At 42.1% G+C, this 25,385-nt stretch overlaps 2 protein-coding genes across 4 annotated transcripts in view; one reads left to right on the top strand and one right to left on the bottom strand.

The window, feature by feature from the left end:
• Positions 1–333: 333 nt before the first annotated feature.
• On the top strand, positions 334–18,810 carry LOC135914718 (COMM domain-containing protein 10-like). Its single transcript, XM_065447658.2, has 7 exons — positions 334–530; positions 2,369–2,459; positions 4,187–4,297; positions 8,578–8,649; positions 8,950–9,033; positions 10,064–10,228; positions 12,475–18,810. The coding sequence occupies exons 1-7, from the start codon at positions 340–342 to the stop codon at positions 12,511–12,513; spliced, it is 753 nt and encodes a 250-aa protein (XP_065303730.1). The 5' UTR covers positions 334–339; the 3' UTR covers positions 12,514–18,810.
• Positions 18,811–22,391: 3,581 nt separating this feature from the next.
• The window catches only part of jbug (filamin-type immunoglobulin domains fbug), a 224,453-nt gene continuing 221,459 nt past the window's right edge, over positions 22,392–25,385 (bottom strand). For all 3 annotated transcript variants that reach the window (XM_065447642.1, XM_065447652.1, XM_065447646.1), the window contains one exon: positions 22,392–24,723. In XM_065447642.1, coding sequence (XP_065303714.1) covers positions 24,425–24,723 — 299 coding nt within the window. In that variant the 3' untranslated portion in view covers positions 22,392–24,424. The remainder of the gene's footprint in view (positions 24,724–25,385) is intronic.

The following is a 25,385-nucleotide window of genomic DNA, read 5'->3' as shown; positions in this document are numbered from 1 at the left end:
ATCATGCAAGTGAAAGTAACGCGAGTTATCTTAACTTTAAGTTCTTTGAGCCAGTTTCGGTTTCTGGAGGGTCGTCCGCGTTGGCGCGACCATCGCTCGTTTTTTTCTACCTCTGTAGCCAACGCCTCCTATAATATACAATGCCTGGAACGTGAGCCGCAAACGCGCTGCCCTTCCCTCGCGTGTACTCTCCTCCTTTTGGTACGGTGGCGAGCGCCTCTTGCGGCCAGCCCTTGTAAACACGCCGGTGGCGCGGCTACCGGGAGCCAGCCGGGAGCGACGTCGGCAGACAAGTGGCTGGCGCGTCGTGAGCTTTCGGCGGCGGCGGCAGTGGTTGCCATGGGGACCGGTACGGTGGCGCGCGCCGTACTGCGGCGCATGGTCGCAAAACTCGGCAGAGAGCTCCCTATGGAAAAGAGAGCGACGTTCCAGGCATATAGCTATAGGAGGCGTTGCTGTAGCATAGCAACAAGTGCACTTTGGACGCACTGGAAAGCGATGACTGTCTCTATGTTCACCAAAACAGTCCGGTAAATATTCACATTCTTTTTCCTGTTCGGCAGTGACGAGTCCCGTCATTACTCCTGCCAGTGCAATAAGATATGGGGCGGCTGCTCTGCGTGCAGGCCAGAGCTCTGAGTCACTCTTTTTTCTTCTTGAACCGAGCGCTTGATAACCTTGATGCCAAGGTTCCTCCCACGCTACCACCCCGCCGTTCCGATATGTGTGATTTCATTCCTACTGTGGTGTCACTTTCTTGGGCCAAATCTGCCGCCTGTGATTCACGTTTCGAAACTAGATCTTTAACGGCTGGACGTAGCCCCGCTGGCTGACCGGTGTTCCCAATCAATATCGCCGGGCGGCGTGCATGGCCTAGAAACCTTGACACACATTTGTGGCCTAGCTTTGAATGGCGCGAGATCTTGCAGTGGAGACGCGTGCACACTTCAGCGCGATTGGGTTTCGTTTCCGTTTCGGTTCCGTCCGAGTCTCAAAAATGACTCGCGTGTATTGCGCAATCAAATGCGCCGTAAAGCAAAATTCAGCGGCGGCAAAAGCATGTGAACGTTGTCGCCCCTGGACCGCCTGGGCTTCATACATAACGCCTTGCGCGCAAATTGCTGATAAACTTGTCTCTAAGCGTCGTTTCTGTCTTATAAAACAGGGTTCTGTGAACAGTTTGTGATCGCTTGACGTAGGAAAACTAAAGACGGGTTGTGCATTTTCGGCTTGTACGTTTTGTACCGCTGTGCAGCATTGCGTCGTCTCCTACGGCGACCCCGGAAGTGGCACCGCAGAGCGAACAATTCACTTTCGCTGCCGCCGTTGGCTCTGTGGAGCGTTTTTGTAACAGTTTTCTTATGTCTCGGCTATTGAAAATCGCTTCCGATTCTTGAGATAGCAACAAGTTTCGTGCACAAAGTCAGTGGAAACGTCACCTAAGAAAGAAATTACAAAAAAAGAAAGAATTAAAAAAAAAAGTTGCCTGCTCAATTCGTGCGATCCCAGCCAACAATGTTATCATTGTGATTGCACAAAGCCCTATTTAGTGGCCAGGGTGCACGAAGACAGTTGAGAGATGTGTTTTCTGCTTGTATTTTGTAAAGCACGCTTCGCGTCTTCTTAAATAGAGGGGGGGGGGATAGTTTTGCGGCTAGTTAAGTGCGCTGCACAACATTTATACAAGGTGCGACAGTTTCTAATGAGAGACTGCCCCATCGCACTCATTTAGCCTATGAATAGGATCAGATACATTAAATAAAGTTTATTTTAAAATTTCAGATGTTCGTAAAAGGCTACTTATACTGTTGATAAAGCTGCGTATTTATTCTTACGTGCAATAAATCGCAACGGAGACAGTGTGCGAAAGTATTTAGTACCGTTGCCACACGATCGATTGTGATTGGCTCCTTTCCTCAACCTGCGCAAGTGAACAAATCGCAGTGGAGAAATTCGATCCCGATCAGGCTCGATCGCGATCGAATGTGTCCTGTGCAACACCGGTCAAGCTAGACAAATATTAATGCCCGATATGACACCTTTATTTGCTTGAATGTAAATTTGCCATCTGCTAGTAGTGATCTGCTTGCTACCAACATATGGTTGTATGCGATTAGCAGATTTCTTTTTAAAATTGCAGTCTTCCATTTGCTGACTTACTAGCAAGCTAGCACTTTTTGCATCAACATTTAATCTGTGCAAGTGTCTTTCTTTATGTCTCTTGTGCACACTATTCTATTATGCTTTCTTGAGTATGTGAGTAAGCTTACTTTTCTTGGATTTTGCTCTTGTTATCGAGACATGTTCTTCCTGCATAATATTAAGTCGTTGTATACAGAATACTGCATTATTATTTTTACATGTACAGGCTGGAGCAGGCGGTGAAGCTTATAAACCAGCTGGACGACACCAAGTTCAGTGCACTGCTCGCAAGAATTTTACAGAAGCTGCCATGCAAGGTAAGCTTGTACGTCTTTGCATGGTCAGGGCACCTCACATCCCTAGTGCTCACATGAAATTTTGCTATCAGGCTTGCCCATGAGTCTAAACCATCTACTAGTAGATTTCCTGTACAAAGGTGGCTGAGATCATGCTTCAAGTGTTTTCAGAGCTGTCCGTTGTTACCAAGAAGTGAGAAATAAATAAATGCTGCAACAGCCTGCTTTTTGCCTTATCTTTTTCCTCACATTTATTGTTTTCCCATTCTTCTTTTTGCTATATGTATACTTATTTCACCAATCTTTTTGTCTAATTTCCTAAGAATAGTGCTCTATAGGGAGGTGAAAGGCAACAGGCATGTTGACACTGCATTCTCATGGATACCTTCTGCAGCCGCCCCTGTTTTCTGAAAAGCTGATGCAGAATATTAGCATAGTGTGCAGGCCTTATGCATAAAAGACACAATCAGTTGTCATTGGTTATAAGTTGCTGAATTCTATGCTGTATAAGATATGAATTCAGCCTCACTGATTGTTGTCAATACAGCACCTCGTGCCTGCTACTACTGCTGGTGGACATAAAATGATCTAGTATGTCCAGCTGGGAATAAGTCTTAAAGTAGTAGTCAACAAAGCGATAAACAAGGCCATTTGGCTCATGTTGCCATTATATTTTGCCTCCTGATGCTGTTTCTTTGAGTACTTGTCCTTGTATTTCTGCATCCTTGTCTTATTTTCTACACTTCAGTGTGCATAATAAGCTAGTAAAATGCTGAACTAATGGTAACTGAACACATACTCTGCTGATAATGGTCATTCATTATTGCTGAAACTGAAGCACTACTTGTCTCTTCCTCGTTATTCTTAAAAACAGAAGCCTTGTGACAACATATGTCTAGGCTACATTTGTGAAAATTTATTGCACCTCCTTGTCACCATCTTACAACAGACTCTTGTACTGCCCAGGCGTTTTCTGCTTGCAGCATGAGGTTGGTTGTTGTGATTGGTTGGAATGTTAAGTCTTCGAAGGCCATTGGCAGGCCTTTACAGTAGGTTCATTCTGCATGGTTAAAAGTGAACGAATCAGTTGCATTGGCCTTTGGAAACTTGCATGCATATCATGTTGTGCTGTTTAGCATGACTGTGATATGCCTTGCACGTCTGTAGGCACTGTCTCCAAGCTGTCAACCTTGATGTCTCACATTTTGGATTCAAATAACAGCTTATCATGTAGCAAAAATAGTTATGCAGAATCAGCACAGTGGCTAGTACCCTCACACGTGGGACTGCCTTACGTGCTGACTTGCTGTAGCTCTGGCACCAAGTTGTGTCTGCTGCACATAACTTCTGCACACAGACGTGATTTCACTGTTCGAACACTGTTGCTAAAGTGCAACATTTTTGATGTATAGTGCTCTCTGAGTGTTTGTAAGCTGTTCAGAGAGGAATTATTCTTGTTTTTCAAACAACAAATGTAAACTGCACACGTACACTGAATTATTCCGTGCAATACTGCTAGATAAATACTAGCAATTTTCTTGTGTCTTTGTATATAACTAGGAAAAAGCATTCTTTTGGATCCATTTATTTGTAATGTGTACTTCGGGAGCACCTTGCATTGTGATAACTGCTACTGCTAGTGGTCTCGAGTTCTTGGACAATGTCACAAACCACAAGCAATCTTGAAAGTTGCCAATAATGAGAGAGAACACGTTGTGAGAGGGCCCACCTGAATGCATTTGTTCCAGGATGAACGCAGCTTCACGGAAGAGGAAGAACAGAAGTTGCAGCGGGCTTTCAACTGCAATGCACAGGATGTTACCCTTCTTCTGGAGTCCCTCTCCTTCATCTTGGAACAAGTAAGTGGTGCCTTACTTTTCACTAAACATTGATTGTTTCAGGGTTGTTTTTGGCACTAAATGATTGATTTGTACACACTTTGTTTCGATCTTTTTTGCCGATTGTCAATTTTAGGTAATTCTTGTAAAATACATAAGGCCATAATTTAAAATTCTGCTTCCTACAGTTGGAAGAATTCAGATTTTCCTCATAAATGCAACAAATTTAATTCAGATCAGTTCAGTAGTTGTCTAACCAGGGACCCTATAACGTAAAACTATTCCAATCTGTTTTTGTTTCAATCTCCTGGCACCAAGTTTACGTAACCACCGACACAAGCATCAGGCGGTAACCCGCAGTGTTGTTTGAAAAGCCCAATCAAATGAGGTCCTCATTTATAGGAGGACACTTATTTTGCTTTCAAAGCGGATAGCATTGTATACATTGAGCAGTTTTTCTTATCTAATTGGCTGACATGAGGCGAGGAGCACGCTCAAGTGGAGAGGGTTTCGATGGGGCAGAGCCAGCACAGTGAAAGCAGATAACTGGTAGAAAAGGGTGGTGCCAGCGTCTGCTACTGATCCGTTTTCCCTTGCTTAGCTTGCGGTCGCTCGTCGAAAATTGTGGCAGTGTGCAATGGAAGGTTAAAAATTCTGCTAAAATGGATCCTCAGCAAAGTACAGTTGGCAGAGCAATGTTGTATATGTGTCGAAAAGGCTCGATAACGTTATACTGCCGTGGAAAAATGTTTATTATATGCAAATAAATCCACGTTCCCCGGCAGCTCTGACTTGCCAGTGCCAGAGCAATCGGCGGGTAGCCATCTTCTATTCCTTTTGAAATTGGGCACTGCCCCGCTATTCAGAAACAAAAATTCAGTTTTGTTCGGCAGATTAATGCGCCTTTAACGCGTGCATGTCACTTTGATGCAGTAAGTTTCTGCGGTTTTATGGCGTTGCATGAAAGACAGGCGAAGTGAGTGCAACCCAAAAACGCTTGACCAAAAGCAGAGGGCAAATGGCAAAAAAGGTGTCAGATCAGAAATAATTACATTTATTTCATTTGGTATAATCATGCATAATCAGTGTGCACATATCATATCAAATGGGGTGTTTTCGCCGTTCTCGTTAGGTCGCGTGACAGGCAGGCGGAGTGAGGGTGGTCCAAAATTTTTTGCCAATCGTGGAGGGTTAATTGCAGAATTGGAATAGAAAAGTTTTGAATAGCTTTGCATTATAGTGCCCCAATACATTTCTGTGTTTCAAATCTATTTGAATGGGGAATTCAGAATCCACCGGGCTATACAGGGACACTTAGGAATTCACTGTCGCGACTGTGGATGTAAACCGAATTTTTATCGGTGTGAAGTTGATATCATTGAAGCTGATTTCATAGCAAGGGCTGGCAGCACGTGCGTTTGCGCGGCATCTTTGTGCCTATCTTCACAGGAAGCAAGATTTCTTGATCAATTTAACCTTGCATGACGAAATTGTGCGTTCTGTGACCCATGATGGTGTAGCCTTCTATCAGTGTGACGTTTTGTGAAGTATTGTGATGACTTGTCCTGATTCTTTCTTGTAGGTATATATTTCGTGCAACTCGCTAATAAACCATTTGGAAGTCAGTGCTCTGTTCCTTTATCTGGCCGGCTCGGCTTGTTTCTTCCTTTGTATGTTGCACTATACCAATTCTAGAATGCAATACCAACTCGCCCAATCTTCAACCCTAGTGAACATCAGAATCGAAGTTGTTCTCGAGTGAAAGCTTCCCCTTAAGGTGAGCTGAGGTGGCTGTTGTAGCGATGACATTGATAGTGCCACTAGGCTGTTCTGCCAAGTAGGCATGCCTTTGAAAGCCTGCCTTACAGTATCGCAGCTTATGCTCTTTGGTGGTTTTTGTGGCTGCATATGCCCACAGGTAGCTTATGCCATATCTCTATAAAGTATGCACACACACGCATGCATGCATGCACCTTCGAGGCCAAACGTATCGATTTACTGGGGGAACACTATTTTCAAGGGAAGCACTAGCACAAAGATGACAATATTTTAAATAGTCTCTAGGCATTAAAATTCAGTCATATCATTGCAATCCAGATGGTCTGTCTCCTTCCGATATCAACTGTTCAACGAAATGTTGCTTAGCTTCAGTGATCTGGAGCCCTTGAAGACATGTCACTCAACAAATTATAGGGTCACATTACGCAAATACTGACTAGAAGGTGTCGCACCTTACTCTTTGAGAATCTGTTTAATGTGCTAAAGAAATGTTTTAAAGACTGCTACAAAATGTCCTGCAAATAATTGGATGTCGTGCAGGCGAATTATTTTCACTGAGACATGGTGGCCGACAGAGCGCATCCTGCAACATAGAAGTATTTCATAAACTGCCACTACTGCAGACTCCATAAACAACTTTGCACGCTTCTTATTGCAGCACTCCGTTTTTTTTTTTTTCAGTTAAGTAAGCAACAGAGCCACACATTTACCAATGCTCACCGTTTCAGCTAGCTCACCCTCTGGCGGGGGGTCTCTCTGTGCCTGGCATTTCTCCTGCTTGTCAGAAGATGTGCACGCATGATTTCCCGCTCGATTGGCCGCTAATTGTTAGCACCCCTATTCCTTTTAATTCTTTTATTAATTTTTAATTTAATACTTAGCAGGCAGTGCTATGGAAGCTACACTAATAATGTGGCCATTGAAGTCTCATTGCACTCGTATTGCAGCACAGTTGCGTTGATCTGTGTTGCTTCTTATGGGACAACTACTACATATGTTACAACTACAGCTTGTGGGCGTAAAGTTACATCAAATGACATGTTATTTGTGCACTGTTGTACTTTCTAGGATGAAGTATGTTTTTGTTGTAAATGCGAGCAGTGCGCTGTGGCCGTTGTTCACAAGAGATGTGTCACTCAATTCATTTGATGGCAAATATGTTCAAGTTTGCAATGCGTTTCATGTAATAAATATGTCACATTCCATTACATAGAAGTATGAGACCTTTTTATATCAAATTACATGATGCATACTCATATTTTTATTTCTATGTGACACACTACATTTTCGTCACGAAGGCAAGTGTTGAGAGAAGTCTCTCTAAGCATTCATGTTACCTGCTATGTGTGAAGCCAAGTGTAGTCGGGGATACTTTGTGAGGCTTCTAAGAAAATAATTGTCTGGCTTGGGCACATTATAAAGCTTTTGCTTCAGTGGACTTTTTTTTTTTCTCAGCATTAAGTTGCATTTAAAAAAGCTATTTGCAGTTAAAAAGTCTAAAGCTATTCTGATTTCGTAGGGGCAAGCAGGCTTGACCTTTTAGGAGAGATTTCAGGTACCTGTCAAAATTATGTTTTTGTGTTGCAGGCATGTATCCTTTCTTGAAGTTGACAGAACAGGAAAGTAAAGACATTAAATAATGTTTTATAACTGAAAATAATGCATTTACATTCTTTGGGAACCTTTTTGGCTTGTGTTAATTTGTTTGAAGCTAAATCTATTTTCTATCACTGTGTTGTTGTTGTCGTTGTCATTGTCGTCGTTGTTGTTGTTGTCGCCATCGTCGTCGTCGTCGTTGTTGTTGTTGTTAATTAAGGTCTGCAGTGAAAAGGTGGAACACACCTTCCTTACTTGGATTTGAACATTTCAGTATGATATAACTGCCTACCTTGCACTCATGTCTGTTGCTTTTATTTTTCGTTTAATGGGGCTTAAAAAGACACTAAGAAGAAACATTAGATCAATTTAGAATGATAATTTTTTATAATAATTTTTTTTAATTCCTAGAAAAGAAATTCAAGGCCAAAATTCAATTTCTGTTGTCTCATGCCTTAGCCCCAGCCCTGTTACATCAATTCGACATTATGTATTTTAAAGACTTTTCTTGTAGTACAGTATATAAGCCTTTGTGGCTCAGTAAATGTTCTCAAAACTTGCTAAGTTCAGTATTTGGCTATTTTGGAATACACTGTCGCCCATATTTGTTGATAAATCAATATAGCTAGGCCCACACAGATGCTGTAAAAATTTGTGGCATTGCAGCAAGCTGATGTGGGAACCCGCCTCTTTCATTTTAGCACCTTTTCTGAACCAAACCCCTTCTCACAGCAAGATACATATATATATATATATATATATATAGTGTTGATGCAGAAGAGCAAATTACTAATAAAGCTTAAGACATTTTTCTGTTTAAATGATCCTTTAAAGCACTCAAGCACCGACCTTTCTTGAACTTGGCTTGTCATGTTATGGCTTCTATTTTTAAACATTTCATTGTTTTGTTTCCACCTTCTGTGTAGGCTGCATTCCACTTGGCCAAGCCGCAGGTACTGCGAACCCAGCTGACTGATCTGGGCATGGATGAAAACAAGGTGCATTGCATAAACATTCATTGTACTGTCTTTCACTCGTTAACTTCTATGTGACATTGTAGTAGACAACTAGTGAAAAAAAGAAATGGTGAGAAAGTGTGTCAATTAAGTAGGTTGTGGAAGGACCATAGCATGTAAACGGTCATTCTTCTGTTCGCATACTTTCTGGAAAAGTGCTGCGATGCTAACAAGGTATTACACCAGAGTGACCACTGAGTCGCATTGCTGCAGCAATAACACAATATGGAATTGGCGGTCAGTCATCATTCATACAATCTCACCATTTTTGTTCCACATCAGGTTCAGTGCATGGTGCAGTCGTGGACAAGCCATGCCAAGCAGCTTGTTGAGCAGCTGAAGCAGCGCTCCCTTGCTCCCAGACAGGTCAGTGCGTTGTTGAATGCTGTTAACTTCAGAGCGGAGCATTTTTTGTATCATCACTGAGCAGGCTATTTTTCATATCCAGAAACTTGCCTAGCACCAAAGCTCTTGCTTGACTCCACGTAGTGTGTAACAGCTCTGCATCCCGACTGAAGCTAACAGTGTATCTCATATCTCAGTAACCCTCCTCGGGGATTTGCACTATGAAGAGTTATTTGTGGGCCATCTCCATTTGCATCTCCAGAGCAGTTGCTGAATTATGCAAGTTTAGCCCAGCAACCTCCATGTCATTTTACTAAAGGAGTGTTATACTGCCGTCCACGTGGCATAGAAAAGGCCTAGAGATTGAGGTACGTATTTGAGTAAGGGCATTGTTGTCAAAGAGTTTTAATATTTACTAAGTTGAACATAGGGAATGCAGAGCTAATTCAATGTTGTACACCAGCCCACAAGCTTTTCAAGTGTGAATACTTACAAAAACTTCAAACATCCTGCAGCCTATCGAGTGGCACGTTTCGTTCTGAGGTGTACGTCCTATGCAGTGCACCTCTTCAGCTCCATGCTCATTGCTTGACCAGGAAAGCTTTTGTGGGCAGGTATAAGCTGTTTAAGCTCATCTTTGCATGTTCAGAACTTCATAAATATAACATTTTGTTAAGTTCTGAGACCAAGTTTTCTTTTTGTGATCATGCTTCTTGTATCTCTAGAGGTGCACTTAAGCGAGTTCTCCTAACTCCTTAACGGACATACATGGACAGTTGAGAGCAACAGTGTGGGGACCACAGGTGCCACTAAAGATGTTTTTTTTCGCAGCCGGGGCATAAAAGTGCCTGTTTTACTATCATCATGCATTAAGACAACATCACATTTGCACGGCTGTGCTAGAAAAAATTAATTTTTTTTTGCTAGTACTGTGGCCTCTAAACTTTTATTCTGTACTGTACTTGCACATACGAATTGCTATACATGTCAAAATGAGTATGTTTGTGGCTCACACATGTATGTGATCACACATACACACATAATTGTGCAGCTTCAAAATGTGGACTGGGAGGTGCAAGTCCGGACAGCTCAGCAGTCTGCGGCACGATCCAAGAGGCTTCAGGCTCTGGTGGATCTTGTCGTCTCCACAGGAGCTGCACATGATCATCTGCTGTTGCAGTTTTCACATGGACAGCTCTTCAACCTCTACACACAGGTGCACCTCTCTCACTGCCTAGTGTGGCGGGATTTAAATGAGTAGCAATGCATGTTTTTGAAGTTGTCAAAACTCTGCCATACATAATCTTGCACATAATAAAAGGATTACACTTTCCAAGTGTAAAGGTTGAAAAACATGAGGTATCTTAATTTGATAGCATTCATCTATTTTATTTTCCATGTTTTTATATACACCAAACTTTCTTTCCCATTCAAGCTCTTGATATCTGGTTTAAACTGTATTGCGGAAGTACCGTATATTGTGGATTATAACTTGCTCCTCTGTATCAGTTGCCCTCCCACTTATCGCAAGTTCAAAAAAAAAAATAAGAAATTGGTATATAAGTCGTGCCGGTGTATAAAACACACCAACTTTACCTCAGTTGGCATAATGAAACAATGCACGCATGTGCACTCATCACAAAATGCAGAACTTATCAATTTCAGGGCACCAAATTAATGTAAAAATTTTTGAGTTGTAGATTCTAGCAGAAACAAATCATCAATTACCATTTCTCTTAGGTGCATAAACTATCATCTATTGCACTTCACTCAAAGCCATTGAAGGCCTCGTCCTCCAACGCACTGTCAAGAACTTCAACCACTGAAAAATTGAGCAATAATAACAAACTATTGTGTGGTCTTCGATCACGAAAGCACCAATATCATGGAGACCATGCTGGCAACCTTCATTGCTGCAACCGCGCTGCCTACACAGCGAGCCATAGGAGCTAACATCTGTACCAGTGGTCGCTGCACTGTTAATATGAGATTTGATTTCTTTGAGAATGCTGCTTCGCATGGTTTATTGAATATATAGGTCACACCATTGTATAACAAGCACCAGCAAACACATTGGAAAGTACCTCTACTTATAGACCAGAAAATACTGAACATAACAGATAGATAGATCATAAGTGAGTCATCAACAGCAGTCTGCGCCCAGGTGCAGTCACTTGCCTACCTGCTATGGTGACTTTGGCTGACCTGTTCTGCCACTGAGTGCTGGCTTGCTAGCTTGAATCCTCTTAGCAGCGGTCTTATTTTGTTATGGTTGTCTTTACCAGACATTTGTACACCAAATTTTAGAGGCACATTAAAATAGCACTGGCATGATATTTCCTTTACTTGTCGTATGTGTGTGCAAGTGTGTGTGAGTTTGTTAAAAAAAGGTCCAAGCCCTTGAATCCTTAGCAGAAATACTGGCTTGCATCAGAGCACCCTAAATACCCACATTACTCATTATAACACTTGTTTCTACGAACCAGTTTTGTTAGCCAGCAGGTGTGTGTCATGACATCATGATAGATTGACTCGCTCGGTTGCTACAATTGCTGCAGCGGCCACTTAAGAATGCAGCTAAAAAAACATGTCAATGTTCTGTCAATGTTCTTTTTTTTTAATTTTACTATTATTATATAGCAATGTCATCATACCTAGCGTTATCACTACACGACATCATCAAATGTTCCTCTGCGTCCGCATCTAGAGACCCAACTTTAGTATCGAATTATGATTAAATCATAGGTGTTTCTCAACTTCCATACTTGCTATGTGTCATCCTTTAATGTATGAGGAGCATGCAGTCCACTATGATTTGTCCTTGTAGTCTTCGTGTTGCTTCGTTTTGTGTAAGGGACTCTAGACTGATAAAATACACTTTCAGAACACTATTTTTGTTAATTTCGCGTTAATAGGTTGATTATTGGAACAGAAAGTGAAGACGGAAGTTCAATGTTTTTAATTTTATGCCGAAATCTTGCAACTGGTTTGCCACTGTCACTTCAGGGACTTTAAAATATTTTCTCGCATTTTGACCATTGTGGCTCGTTAAAGTTTTTGAAACTTACCAAGTTTGGTCATTGTCTGTTCTTTAGTACAATCTAGGCAATGTTTATCAATAAAAATTTCACCAGGCCTGAGCAGATGCTTTCAAAATCTGTGACGTCACTGCAATCTGGTGCGTGGACAGCATGGCGGCATTGGTGCCTGTCTTTTGTTTAAATGCTATTTCTAGCTTGCTAACCCTTTTTTTGTGCTAAGCATGTCGCTTCTGGTATTGTAAAAGGGTAATCTACTAATACACCTAAAATTATTTTTCTCTTTAGTGTCTCTTTAAAGCCTGTCACTCAACCATCAGTCAATCAAGGCACTTCATGCCCCATGACTCTGTGGATCTAGATTACCTGGTGGGGCTTTTTAACATGTGCACGTCTAGTAATCATGTTCCATTGATTGTTGCAGTTGGAACAGATCCAGGTGAAGCTTGACAACCTCATCTGAGCTGGCTTCGAAAGCTTACATCTCTTCCCGTCGACACTGTCTTTATCTTTCTGTCCCCATCACTACGCTGTGCATGGGGGAACCACTGACCACTGGCTGGACCACAGTCAACAGTAAGCTCGTCCCTCCGACTGAAGATGTTTTTTGGCATTATCTTGGCCATTGTGTAATTGCTGGCAAACACTTTTGCTTTGTTTCAGAACTCACTTCTTTGTAGGTACACTTTCTTGTTTTGTTTTGTTTTGTTCTGCAGCAAAAATGATACTGTCTTGTCAGCAAACAATAAGTAACCGTTAAGACCCACCTCAGGATTTTTTGCGCTCAGGGTTTGGTAATCCCAGTCTACTACACTTCAGCATTAGCGTGGCTATATTATACAGGTTTTGGAACTGCATGTGAGTCGGTCCTTGTCAGCACTTAATAATGCATATTCTGTCAATGATTGTAGGTGCGATGGGCCTCGAACGTTTTATGGACCGACTGAGCTGCATCCTTAAAGGAGTATTGTCTGCATTTGTGTGTGCAACTAGTGTGGCACACCTCTCATTTTCAAACTGCACGAACGGGTAACGGTGAAGCAATTTAATTAGGGAGGGGAAGGGAAAAGGAGGAAGGAGGAAGGGGGGAGGGGCTGACTGCTTCCATGGTTTTTGAACCGCATATATGCCTCTGCGCTTGACTGAAATAGAAGAATTGGGCATGCAGTTTGAGACACTTCAATGAATTGTCAAAGCAGTGTCTTGTGAAGTAAGCATGCATCACCACCGGCATCAAAATTATAGCTTTATGAATCTCAGTGGCCCATGCAGTCTAAGAGCAGAACAGCTTAAACAGGGGTCTTGGTGTTTTTGCAACACAAGCACTTCGTCTGTGGAACATGGATTTGGCTCATTCATTTATTTGCATAAGCCACTGCCTTGTTTCATTTGAAGTTAGTCTATGGAATATCTTTCTCTTTTTTTTTTCACCTTTAGCACCTCAGGCATAGTGCAGCTGTTGTAGGAAAAGGACATAGCTGCTATGAGTTCATTATTAAACTAGTTAGCCACTAGTATTTTATCAGCGTGAGAATGTATGCACACTGATTATCACTTATAGCCTGGTTGCATTAGCACTAGGAGTCTTCTATCCTGACTGCAGTTTTCTCTGATTAGTGAATGTTTTAAGGAGTGATATGCGCAGGTAGTTTGTTAATTGTCACATGGGAGAGGCAGGTGCTGTATTATTGCTGTCATAGATAAGGAACTACAGAAAGCAATACTACATCTTGTGTTGAGGGTTAGACACTGTACCTAAATGTTTATATTCTTAATTTTTTTTTCACTTGGTGGTACGCAAACTATTACCTTTGTCATGATATTACATGTGATAAGCACCTCCAAGGGCTGCAACTAAAAAGAGAACATGTGACTGCCATGTCATCAGAGGTACGTCGAACCACACGAGCAAATTTGGTAGTACTGCAGTCTCATCAGTACCACTCTTGATGCTTAACGATATTTACAAGGTGTGGCACTCAATCAACCGTCATTCTATTCTGCATCTTCATGCTTACCAATGGCTTTGACATACTTGCCGCAATGACATTTTATTAGAGTGCAGCGTAGTTCTTGAAAGGGTGAAATAATGAATGGTTGTAAAGGACAGTGAGATGATAAAACTACTACCTGTACGCAAGCAGGGAAGTCTTGGAGCATTGTGTGTGCAGAACCTTTGAATGCTTCCATGTCTGTGCCACAAATGAGCCTTGACTAATATCCAATGTCCAGTGATGCTACATTGTCCCGTGCTTGTTTTGAAATAAGCTGTGGTCATTCTATTGCAACTGTTATACCCACTCACTGAAATGTACAAAGAGGCACGAAAAGGAACTGTTGCTGCCTGACATTCTTTGCTGCAAGAAAAGAACACGAGGTTCAGACAGTGTTTCTGTAAAAATATTGGCAAGAAAGGGATTAGAGATGGCAGAATAGCCAAAGTCAGCATATAGACAGCCCTGAGGTGTAAGTGGTGCGGTTTTAAGTTTCGAAAATGATGAGCATCCTGGTAGGTTGTGCCTCACCTTGGAAGACCAGGTTGTTTGCTTTTATTGTCTGCTGTAGAGATCCTCAAGCTTACCATATAAATTTCAGTCTGCATTGGCAAGGTCTATAGAGGTGACTTCTGTTAATTTGATGCAGTACAACTGGACCTTCTTTTTATTTCTACCAGGTTCACAGGTCCCAAAGGGTGCCCTGTGCTTGTTTAACACTTCCTTTGTTTCAAAATTTTAGCTGACTGTGCAGTCCTGCCAAAGTGAAAAACAAAACAAAGATAAATGGGGCTCGAGTGTATGAGGTAGAATTGTTTCTGACCTGCTTTTCCATTGGTCATAAAAAATTGTTTTAATTTATTACCTGAACAGTTTACTGGCAGCATATTTTGTGAACTGCAAATGCTGTCATCCACACAGCTTTCACTTGTTACTCGCAGCACTTGCTTTTTTTTTTTTTTTCTGCCTTCTTCAGATGTGTGATCTCAGGCGCTTGAGTGTAGAAATGTGGCAAATGACATCTCAAAACGGGTATGCCACAGTCTTGCGACTCCTACGACCACAGTGAGTTGAGATTCGGATAATAGTTTGCGACTATACCCCTGGTGGGTTCAAGCGAAATGTTTGGATAATGGTACCATGCCATTTTTTTTTTGCGGTTTGATATATTCTGCTCGTGGTCATATTTTCACAGCGAGTGGTTGGTGAAGGGCGGTTGTGTGGGTGTCTGTCTGTGCCTGGCATCTGCACACATTTATGTAAACTCTTTGAGGCATTCCTTTACCTTGCGTAAAACATTGAGCTCCTCCTGCATAACAACTGATTTCATTTCCTCTGCACTTAATTTATGTCTAGTGATGCACATACTGACCGTCATGATTGCAGAATGTTTGAGCAAACCAGATCTGGTTGGGTGCGCCGAACTTGAAAAGAACGAATTAATTGGAACTGGCTTTTCACAGGGAAAACGCAGTATTAGTATGTAAAGCGAAACTGTATCGCACCATCTAAATTAGTGCTGCCCCCTTTTGTGCAACTACTGAGGTGTTGTTTTAGTAAGGACGTGTGTGCACATTCTTCGAGTCAAGAAATAGCAATTCGTCATTCCATAAATGTTATGCATACTATAAAGTACTCCAAATATTAGCAGGATGATCTAGTTGCATTACCCAAACTATTTTCTTTTTCTTTCTAAAACTTATATCGACCAGAAGGGTGGCTATATTAAACCAACATTAACCGATATGGCAAAAAAGTTCAATTGACATCCCGCATTTTTTTTCCCCATAACGTTATTTATGTACACTCTGCAATAGCATCTAGTAACTATAGCACAGTAGACTTACCTGTGAGAGCCGAGTTCCCTGGTAAGCTGAACACCTCAGGGACCTTATTTAGTTTCCCATATATTCGGTGCAGCTCTGTTAAGTTGAACTCTTGATAAGACGAGCCTATTTCCAAGATAACTTCATGTCCTTCTTGAAACTACCATAACTGTTAGAGGCAGCTGTACAAATTGCCTTTGTTCTTTACAGGCATGAGCAAGAACATATTCTTGCTTATTGTATCATTCACAGGATCCTATCATTAGCAGCATTTATGAACGTGAATGTAAAGCTGGCACCCTTTACTGAGCTATGTGGTATTGTTCTGCATCAATAGTGAACTCGCATTGTAGTATCTGATTTAGCCACCTCCTGGCATATTGTCCTGGGTATGAAGCTAGTCCATGCTGTTGCATCTTCCCGAGCCAACTGTAACCATTCTTCGGTCACTTCTACCCCTTAAGTGAGAGCCTGCACGGAAGCTGCAGATGGCCATAATGCATAATGAGTGTGTTTGCAGGTATATTGTGCTGTTTGCGTGTGTTGAAAGTGAGAGAAAAAACAAACTGACCGACTGATCTCTCGTGGAAAGCAAAGGGAAGTGGTTGCAAGATTTGTTGCAGTCACTGCGTGAGTTCGTCCTTGATCACAAGATGTGCTTGGTGGCGTGTGTACGTCCATCAAGACAAGGCAAAGTATGTTTGAAAGTAGTCACTGCATGTGATGTCTCATGGTCTTGGCACTGGCTGCGTTCTCTATGTTTCTGTGGGCACTGGCTGTTGCTGAAAAAAAAAGGCACTTTCTCATCTAGTTGGTTGTTGCTGCACTGTGCTCACACGTCTCTTTGCCACGTGTACGCATGTGGCAACAGTTTTTGATGGGTGGGCCTCACAGCGCAAATTGGTAACACATTGGACAAGAGAACTGACGAGGTGTGGCTACAGACCCACTCGTACTGATCTCGAGGGTGCGAGCAGTGTGCCCATGATTGGAGTGTAGATGCTCACGAGTGAATGTGGGCTCGAAATGGCCTCTCAGTTAGTGCTTTGTTTGTTGGTTTTGCAAGCGCAAACTGTTGGTCAAGTTGGTGCAGGAGAATTCTTAAACAAACCAGACAGAATATGGGACAAAGATTGTGCAATGCTGATTTTCTGTCTCATTTTCTACATTGTGTTCCGAATTCTGTGGAACAGTACTCCATTTGTTGCATTGTAGAAAGCTTTCCCAATACCATATAGGTGGCAGTAAGTGCTGCCGCTCTATGTGGACCATGTTTAGGGCTCTTCTCACCTTTAACATTGAGAAGTACGACACTTTGTCCTAGTAGTCTGTGCCCATTAGTTTCTTAGCCACATCCTCTTGTCCCGTCTGTTACATGCTGCATCAAAATTAGCCCAAATATCAGCTATGCTTGGTACGTGTTGGTGAATCCTTGTAAGTTGCACCGCAACGCTGCTGAAACCAGCACACTCAACAAGGTGCGACTGGGCTTGGAGACCGCTCAATCTTTTCCCTGTCTGTCCATTTTGCTTTGCCAGTAAGGGCGTGGTTGTCCTTCTCTTGTCTTTCATTTGTTCTAAGTGCCACACGACAGCTCTGGAGACAGCTTGTAGCCCATACTGCTCATGAGCAGCAGCTGATGCAATAGAACGCACAAGGTACTTAGATGTCTTTCTTCTGGGGCTTTCTTGTAATGGAAGCCCTACTGTACTGTGAGGCCATTTATCTGCTGGTGCCAGTAGACCTACCAGAGACTGTAATGTGAAGTTGCTATATGCTGCCATGTTATTAGTGCAGCACAAGGACATGGCAAGTCTTAATTTGTGTGGTAGGGGCTATTCTACTTGTAAATTTGATCAATGTAACAACCTGTTTAACTTTGTGTGGCTTCACGGATCCACCCACATTTTTCATGAAAGTTTGTGAGAAGCTGCTGTGTGACAAAAAAACAACTCTACACAAGTATACTCCAATGAAGTGAACAAAAATATGCTCATGTTGCTGCTGCTGCTTCTAAATGACGTGGCAGCATGTGTGAAATATCTTGCCAAGGGATATTGAATGGCGTTTCCAGAAACTTGTTGTTGAAGTGATCTGTGGGACCATCTCCAGTAAAAGCTGTTACATGGCTTATATTCTTTCCCTATCCAGCACTTTCTCCCAGTGGCATTCAGATTCCTTGGTGCTTACCACAATTTTTATTTCTTTCCTGTTTGCATCTGTGCCTTTAAACACAGGGCACACTGAGCATTAATTCTGCTTTCGTTGACATTGTTCATGCCCACTGTTTGTATTTTGTTTGTGAATGGAATTTACTTTTTACCTTACTCAATATATTTACGAGTAATGTGTCACATATTGTGGTAAATGTCTGTTTCATTCATCCTTTATTTGCACTTTGGTGGCCATTTTATGGATTTGTCTGCAAATTGGTCCACAACATTATCAGCATTTGTTTGTTGAGATTGGCAGTGGGGACACTGCAGATTTATGTGATCCTTAGACTGAACTTAAACCTTCAATTGGCGAGCTTGTGGAGAATGTTGTCCAAATTCGTGTCTGTCGCTCATCAGGTAAAGCCGTCGGCTTTGCTTCGTTGTTCGGGATGTACTCCAGTAGTACCCGAGTTGCTGGAAGCTGTGGCTCAAGTTGTGCACCATTTTTACACCCGGTTTGAAAAGACACACAAGTTCACCCCTCAAGGTCTCTCCAGTGTCAAATACCAACACTCCTGTGGTATATGATTCACTGCGTGTAGTGTAGCATCCTTTTGTGTCATGGTTATGTCAATTACGTGTTCATGCATCTTTGTAGGTGCAGTTGTCGTCATCATCATCGTCATTGTCGATGACAAGCATTCTTTTTGTTAGTACTCTATTGCATGTGTGAGTGCTGTTACCCCTCAAAGTGAAAAATAAATGAGTTGGCACAAAAGCTTGACCATCACTTCCTTAAACGTGCAGCCTCCTTTCCTCCCTTTTCTTTTTTTAAGGAGCTGACATATTTTCAAAATTATAGAAATGCTACCACACACTTCTTGCACATAGAAAGGTAACATCAGGCAAGTATTAATATTAGGAAACATAATATATTTTGATGCTAAAGTTGGTCTTTAAATGCCAAACCTGGTGGCAACATTAGTGTGATGTCATGACATGGCCTCCCCAAGAATCGGCGAGAACAAATCACTGTCTCCCCCATTCCACACTATGTACAGCCACACTGCAACATCGGAAGAAGACGAGCTAGAACCTTGGCCCTTCTTCACAAGCTCAAAGAGAACTTAAAGAGAACTGTTTTGTCAACGCCGCCCACAACGGAGATAAAGATACACAGTCATCTCAGTTGACCATGCGGGAACAATCATCAATGTGGCCTTGGTGGAATGCGCCTCCCCAGGGGCGGTCAAACATGTTGCCATAGCCATCGAGTTACTTGACAGACAACGTCCAAGTGTTTTTAGCGACTCCCAAGCTGCCGTCCAAGCCTTTGCCATCAGCTCCATCACCAAGGAAGCCCACTGTATTCTCAAGGGCAAAGTGATCATCCCACATACGCTAACATGGCTTCCAGCATAGATGGGGTCCTTTGAAGAGGGGCTCACCAACCTAAATGAGCTGGCCCACTCCAAGGCATGAGGTCTCACGTTCCATGTCCATGGAGAATCCCCCCAACCCACACCATACAGTAGAGATTCTCCAACCACATACAACGAGGTCACGCAACACCTTAGTAGCAGGGTCTATCCACTCCCGCACAAGGAACTGACCAAAGTGCAGACAATCACCCTCAGACTTTTGCAGACAGGGATGTACCCCAACCCATTTTTATTACACTCGATCTATCCAGACACATATATAGCAATACCTGCCCTCAATGCGGCGATTCAGCTAACTTGGAACGCATGCTCTGGCGATGCCCCTTGTTACGAGGCACAGATCAAGCAGATCAGTCAAGATGAAATACCTCACTGTGAAGCCCCGACTACGGGGACCAAATGTGGGCCGTCCAGAGAGACCACAATGCGGCGGCCAGGCTCGGCCTGTCCATCCGAACGTGGGAGCAGCCCACTGCACGATAATCGCGTATCTAAGGGCTCTCAATAAAGTTTTTCCATCTATCCATCCATCCATGACATAGTACAAAATTCACCAACATTGTGTAGCAATAAGGCTAGGTATGATGATGTTGCCTGTAAATAAAATGAGCGCTGTGTATGTTTCATCTGGCTGCGCTTACATGTGTCAGCTGCAGGAATGGAACAAGCCAGTGTTTCATGATGTCATGATACATCTGCCTCCTGGAAACTAAAACTGACTCTTAAAAACGAGTATTATAAACAGATGTTAAAAGTGCTCTGACAGTTACCAGTGTTTATCCTTGTGCTCAAAGGCTTTGAACCTTTATATTGTGCCAAAAAGTGACAAGTAATAATATGACCCTTCGCAGTAGCTTAGTGGTTATGGCGTTGCGCTGCTGCATTCAAGGTCTCGAGTTCAATCCTAGCTGCAGCACTTGGACTTCGATAGGAGTGAGACCCAAAAACGCTCATGTACATTTGGTGTATGTAGGTGCCCTTTAAAGAACCCCAGGTGGTCAAAATTAATTCGGCTTCCCCCACTACGGCATCCCTCGTAATCAGCTCGTGGTATTGGCACGTAAAACCCCAGAACCTAATTTTAAATTGAAGTAAACAATCTTTTGCCAGTGCTCCTTTAAGGACTCTAAAACAGTCTTAGGAAATTTTGGGAAACAGATGCAGTGCATAGCGTGCCTGGTTATGATCATGATCATGTAAGCCGAATATCGCACATTGCTGGAATTACACAAGAGCTTACATTCTCCCCTCAACACTGGCGTAAAACTCCCTCAACTGAGCAACAGTGTTAACCTCACTCTATTTATGCTAGCGACAAAGACAAGCCAGATGTTTGTAAACAAGGAAGGCATTGTGATACGAAGTGGTGTCTTGAGCACAATTAAAATAATGCCAACGTTGCATACACACTGCTGCTTCTTATCAGTAGCAGCCTGTTTAAGTCTGCTGTTGAATGAAGACCTCACCCAGTGCAGCATGCTATCAGCCATATGCTGGAATTACACTACAGACCCTTGGGACCCGCTAAGGCACTGGGAACCACAGAGCCATGGCTGAATAAGGCCAAATGGAGCCATGTGTGCCAAGTATCAGCGTTGGCTGAAAAGAAATGCACTTGCATGCAATGCTACAATGGAGGAACATGTCAGGTTGGTGATGCATGTATTGTAGTCTAACTCTTCCTCTACACACATGCTGAATCTTGTTTTATCCACCTTGTTCGTACTTCAGTAGACTTTTCTGCCTGCTTCGTCAGCGCACTTGAATCAGTGCATTATTGAGTTTTTAACAGTGCAAGAAAATGTCCTTTAAAGCAATCTAGATACGGAACGTAATCCTCTGTAAAAATGCTTCTCTTGACAGTGTCCTGGGGCACGAATGGAATGCTTACAGTGGAGCATTTGGCACTGTGGTTGGTAGTGAGCTCCGTGCAGTATACGTGAAGGGGATGAAACAACCTAGTAGTCGTACTATGTAGATAACCTTGCAGCACAAATACATTTGGTCAAACGTCATGTGCTTCCACCACCATGGCTCCTGAGGAGCAATTTTTCTCCATTCCAGACATGTAGTTACTTGCCCGCTTTAGCAATTGGCATGTTTCAGGTTTTCTCAAATTGAAAGCATCTTAAGGGCATTTATTTCACCATGGTCGCTCAATCAAAACACACAATGTGTGTTTTCATCGAGAGTTCATGAATTAAAAGAAAGAAGAAACGGTACCTACATTCTTCACTGGTGAGATAAGACAACTGGGTCCACCTTTGGCAGCAATCTGTTGCCGGAAACCCCGATTCTGCTGAAAAATAAAGGTGCCCTCTCCTAGCCTACAGACTACTTTTGTACCCTTTCTTTTTGTTTCACTAGAATACTTGAGTAATGGGCTTATGTATGTCACATTTCAGCTGGCCCTTGTATATAGTACACTGGTCACGCTTTTTGATGAATGGCTTCAGAATTCAACACCGCACTGCAGCTGCAGTACACATCAACCGACAAAAATGCAGTGATGCAGGCCTCTGTAGATTGCGTTAACATTGAAACCAGTTCAATCCACTATCATAATTAGCTGCAGCACCTGTCTTCTTGCCATCCACAACAGCATCTATGTGTATTCTTCTGAGCATGAGATGGCAGGTTGAATTTGTAGCTGCAATCTGATAGGGGTGGAATGCAAAAACCAAGTGCGCAAAGCAATGAGTGCACATTAAGAACCCCAAGTAGTCAAAAGTAACATAGAACTCTCCACCACGGTGTATCCCATAGCCACACTTTGGGTTGTTTGGGCTGTACTGTCTTAACACCTCCCAACCGAGTCCCTTGTACAACTGTGCCCGAGGAATTGCCTGTAAAATTGAGGGCTGATAACCAATGGTCTGTTGTCTTTGATTGTGTGATAGTGACAATCGCCAATACACTAAAGTTCTTCTGTAGAAACCACTTTATTTTCAAAAGTGAAGCAATGTCAACAGTCGCTGAAACAGCAGGACAGAAAGTGTATCAAATTTTTAGTGTGCTAAACAAAGAACTAAAACAAAATATAAGTTACAATGCCCTACAGTAGTTGAAAGCAGTTTTTTTTTATATATATATGAAACATTTTTCTTAAGCCTTCAGAGACCTAAGCCAATAGTATAAACGTTGCAATAGTTTCCTTGATAACTTAGTTCTATAAACACTTGAGCTTCCTGTTATTTGGCTTTTTATTGTTAACAAGAGCATTTCAACACAAACGAACCAGTCTTCTTGCAGGAGTAGTAAACAGACACAAAAGGGAAGAAAACGAAAACGAGGGCACTGATCCAAGGAATACAACCCGTGCTCATTTGTCAGAAAGTTGATTAGTGCATGCTTCTAGGAAGTTACGTGCCATAAATAAAGCACACCTTGCAGGCACAATAGCACTTCCATTTGGCAATAACAAGGTGCACTCGGCTTCCCCTGACAATAATGAGATTCATGGTCTTGAGATGACCAAGAATGGCCTAGCAGTTGTCTAGTCCGTGCTTGCATAAAAGTCGCGGCAAGCCTAAAGCATGTAACTATATATTGTTTCTAACTTTTCATTATGAGTAGACTGGGCATGATTCTCTTATATATATGTTATAAAAATACTCTGTACTGTGTAAATTTTTCTGAGAATAAACACTTTCTCAGAAATCTCTCTCTCTCTTTCTCTCTCTCTCTATGTACAGTGGCATAAAACAAATTATGTACACTGAAATGTGGGCTTCCCAGGCACGACACTGATAGCACACTGTGCCTGCAGCCTCCATTCTGTCTGTAGCTATGTACACAAATATTTTACGTTATGTCAGAATTGAAAAGCTCAGTACACAGGGTAGTAAAGCTTTTGCAATCATGATGTAGTGGGTATCTTGTTCAGCACCGCATCACATGACATTAAATGCTAGTGAGCTTAAAGCGTTTAGTTGTCACAAACTGCAAATATGTATGTGCTTTAATTTTTGTTGCATCTCAGCCATTTGATTTCTAAGATGAAATACTTTTCATTGAGTATCAGTATAGGTGCAAGAAAAAACAAACAATGTGATGATTTCACACATCCAATGCCACGTGATAGTGTAAATAGCACAGCACACTGCCTAACAAATCCCAGCTCCAATGCAGATCTGTTTGCTGGCTTTGCAATGGAACTCCTACCATTCTAGAGAAAAAAAAAAAAAACAAAGCCTTAATCCCAAAAAACTGTTCTATTAATTTATTGCTTGTACAATGGTATTGCTGGCCTATAGACATACTTTCTTCTTTCACTTCCAACTTTGCCAAGATTGTGAATTAACTGCTTTATTTGTATGCAGCTTTCTACTTAACACTTATTTGGCACAAAATTCGTGCACTGCAATGAGCTGAATTTATATAGCTTATCTTCTGAACTATTTTATCAGAAAGAGCACTTGTAATAGCTGGCTGAGAAAGTGGCTGATGCATTGTCTGAGGTTTAACATCGAAAACATTATTTGACATTTTTTGCTTGGCGAAGATGTGCAAACAGTTACAGCAATGGTGAGTGGTCATTGAGTGCTTGTGTCAGTCGTTCAATGCAAACAACAATGGTGACATACAAGGTTTGCAGCAGTCCTTGAAATCCCTTATATACCAAAATAAAATTTTCATGCCTTTTAATGATCAAAATTTCACAAAGTGTTCTTATATTCCCACATATTTTTATTGGCTAAGTCAGCTGATTTTGCTTGGAAAAAAAAAGAAAAGGAGAATGTTGATTGTTGTTAAACATTTCTGTTTTTGAGCCATCACATGTAAAGTTGCTTTAGTCCTTATATGTGTTTTAGCCAGGGCCTTAAAGATATTTTTTTTTACATCCCTTGAAGCTTTACAAAAACTGCTACAAACCCTGAGCACAGTAAAAGTACAAATTGTGATGTGGTACATAACAGTGCACAACAAAACAGAGAACAGCGAGGTACACATAAATCAAAGCTCATGTGTTGAGCCTCTCCATGACATCTGGCCCGTGCCGTATGTGACACCATCGCCAAAATAGTCCGAAGCTGCTCCAGCGGCATTCCCAGGGCCGCCACTGTATTGTCCCTGAATGAAGCGTGTTAGCTCTTCCTGAGTGTCGAAGATCATCACCATGAAAGGTGAGCCTGGTACATGCTCCCCAGACCACTTGACCTCAATGCGGTAGTCACCAGGTTCTGTTGGGTCATACTTGCATAGAATTGTGCGATCCTTCTGGCTCTCACGCTGCATTTCAACACGGAATGCACCTAGCAGAAGGAAGAACACCATAAGAGTGAGTAGGGTAGACTCTGAATGCTTAAGGTTAAGAAAGGGAGTTCCCCAATTCTTAAGAGTGGCTTGTTGGGCTAGTTGGTACATGGTTATACTAGGAAAATGCCAGCAAACTTCAAAAAGGGAAAAAAATTGAGAGGCAGACATAATCAAAGTGACAGGAAGCCACCTTCCAGTAACTATGTCTACGTCTGTGTCACAAAAATGTGCATTATCAAAGTACGTGCCGCATACGTGCTCCAGGCTACCTTGGTTATTAAACAATCTTATTGTTAATAAAACTGATATTGCAACTTGTTCTCCTCCTGATATTCTTGATTTTTTTCTCTCATATGTGAGTTTTACAATGCCTATATGCTTTTGAAGTGCAGTGAGATTTTGTGTTTTTGCTTGCTTGCTCACATCTTGATTTTGTTGCATTTTCTTCCTCGACTGATTTGCGATGCGTATGCATGATATGTTGGAGTGCTTGAATATGTAACGTAGTTGGGAAAACTGTATTTCGGCTCTGCTGCTCCCTTCTTTTCTTTTGTATTAAGGGTATTTGGGGCTGGTCAAGCTGCTACAAGCAGCTTTTTTCTCCACTTTACCCCCCGCAAAGCTGTATTTAGTTTTTGTGGAAGTAAAGCATGCATGC

This window comes from Dermacentor albipictus, chromosome 1 (genome assembly GCF_038994185.2).
Source record: "Dermacentor albipictus isolate Rhodes 1998 colony chromosome 1, USDA_Dalb.pri_finalv2, whole genome shotgun sequence".
NCBI lineage: Eukaryota > Metazoa > Arthropoda > Arachnida > Ixodida > Ixodidae > Dermacentor > Dermacentor albipictus.
The sequence above is the reverse complement of the archived record's forward strand: the minus strand, read 5'-3'. Positions and strand labels throughout refer to the sequence as shown.

Bases quoted from the DNA above. Each gene is read 5' to 3' on its own strand.
- LOC135914718 (XM_065447658.2), top strand. From the start codon at position 340: ATGGGGACCGGTACGGTGGCGCGCGCCGTACTGCGGCGCATGGTCGCA. The intron at 8,650-8,949 runs GTGCATTGCATA...GTTCCACATCAG, and splicing joins TGGGCATGGATGAAAACAAG to GTTCAGTGCATGGTGCAGTC. The intron at 10,229-12,474 runs GTGCACCTCTCT...TGATTGTTGCAG, and splicing joins TCTTCAACCTCTACACACAG to TTGGAACAGATCCAGGTGAA.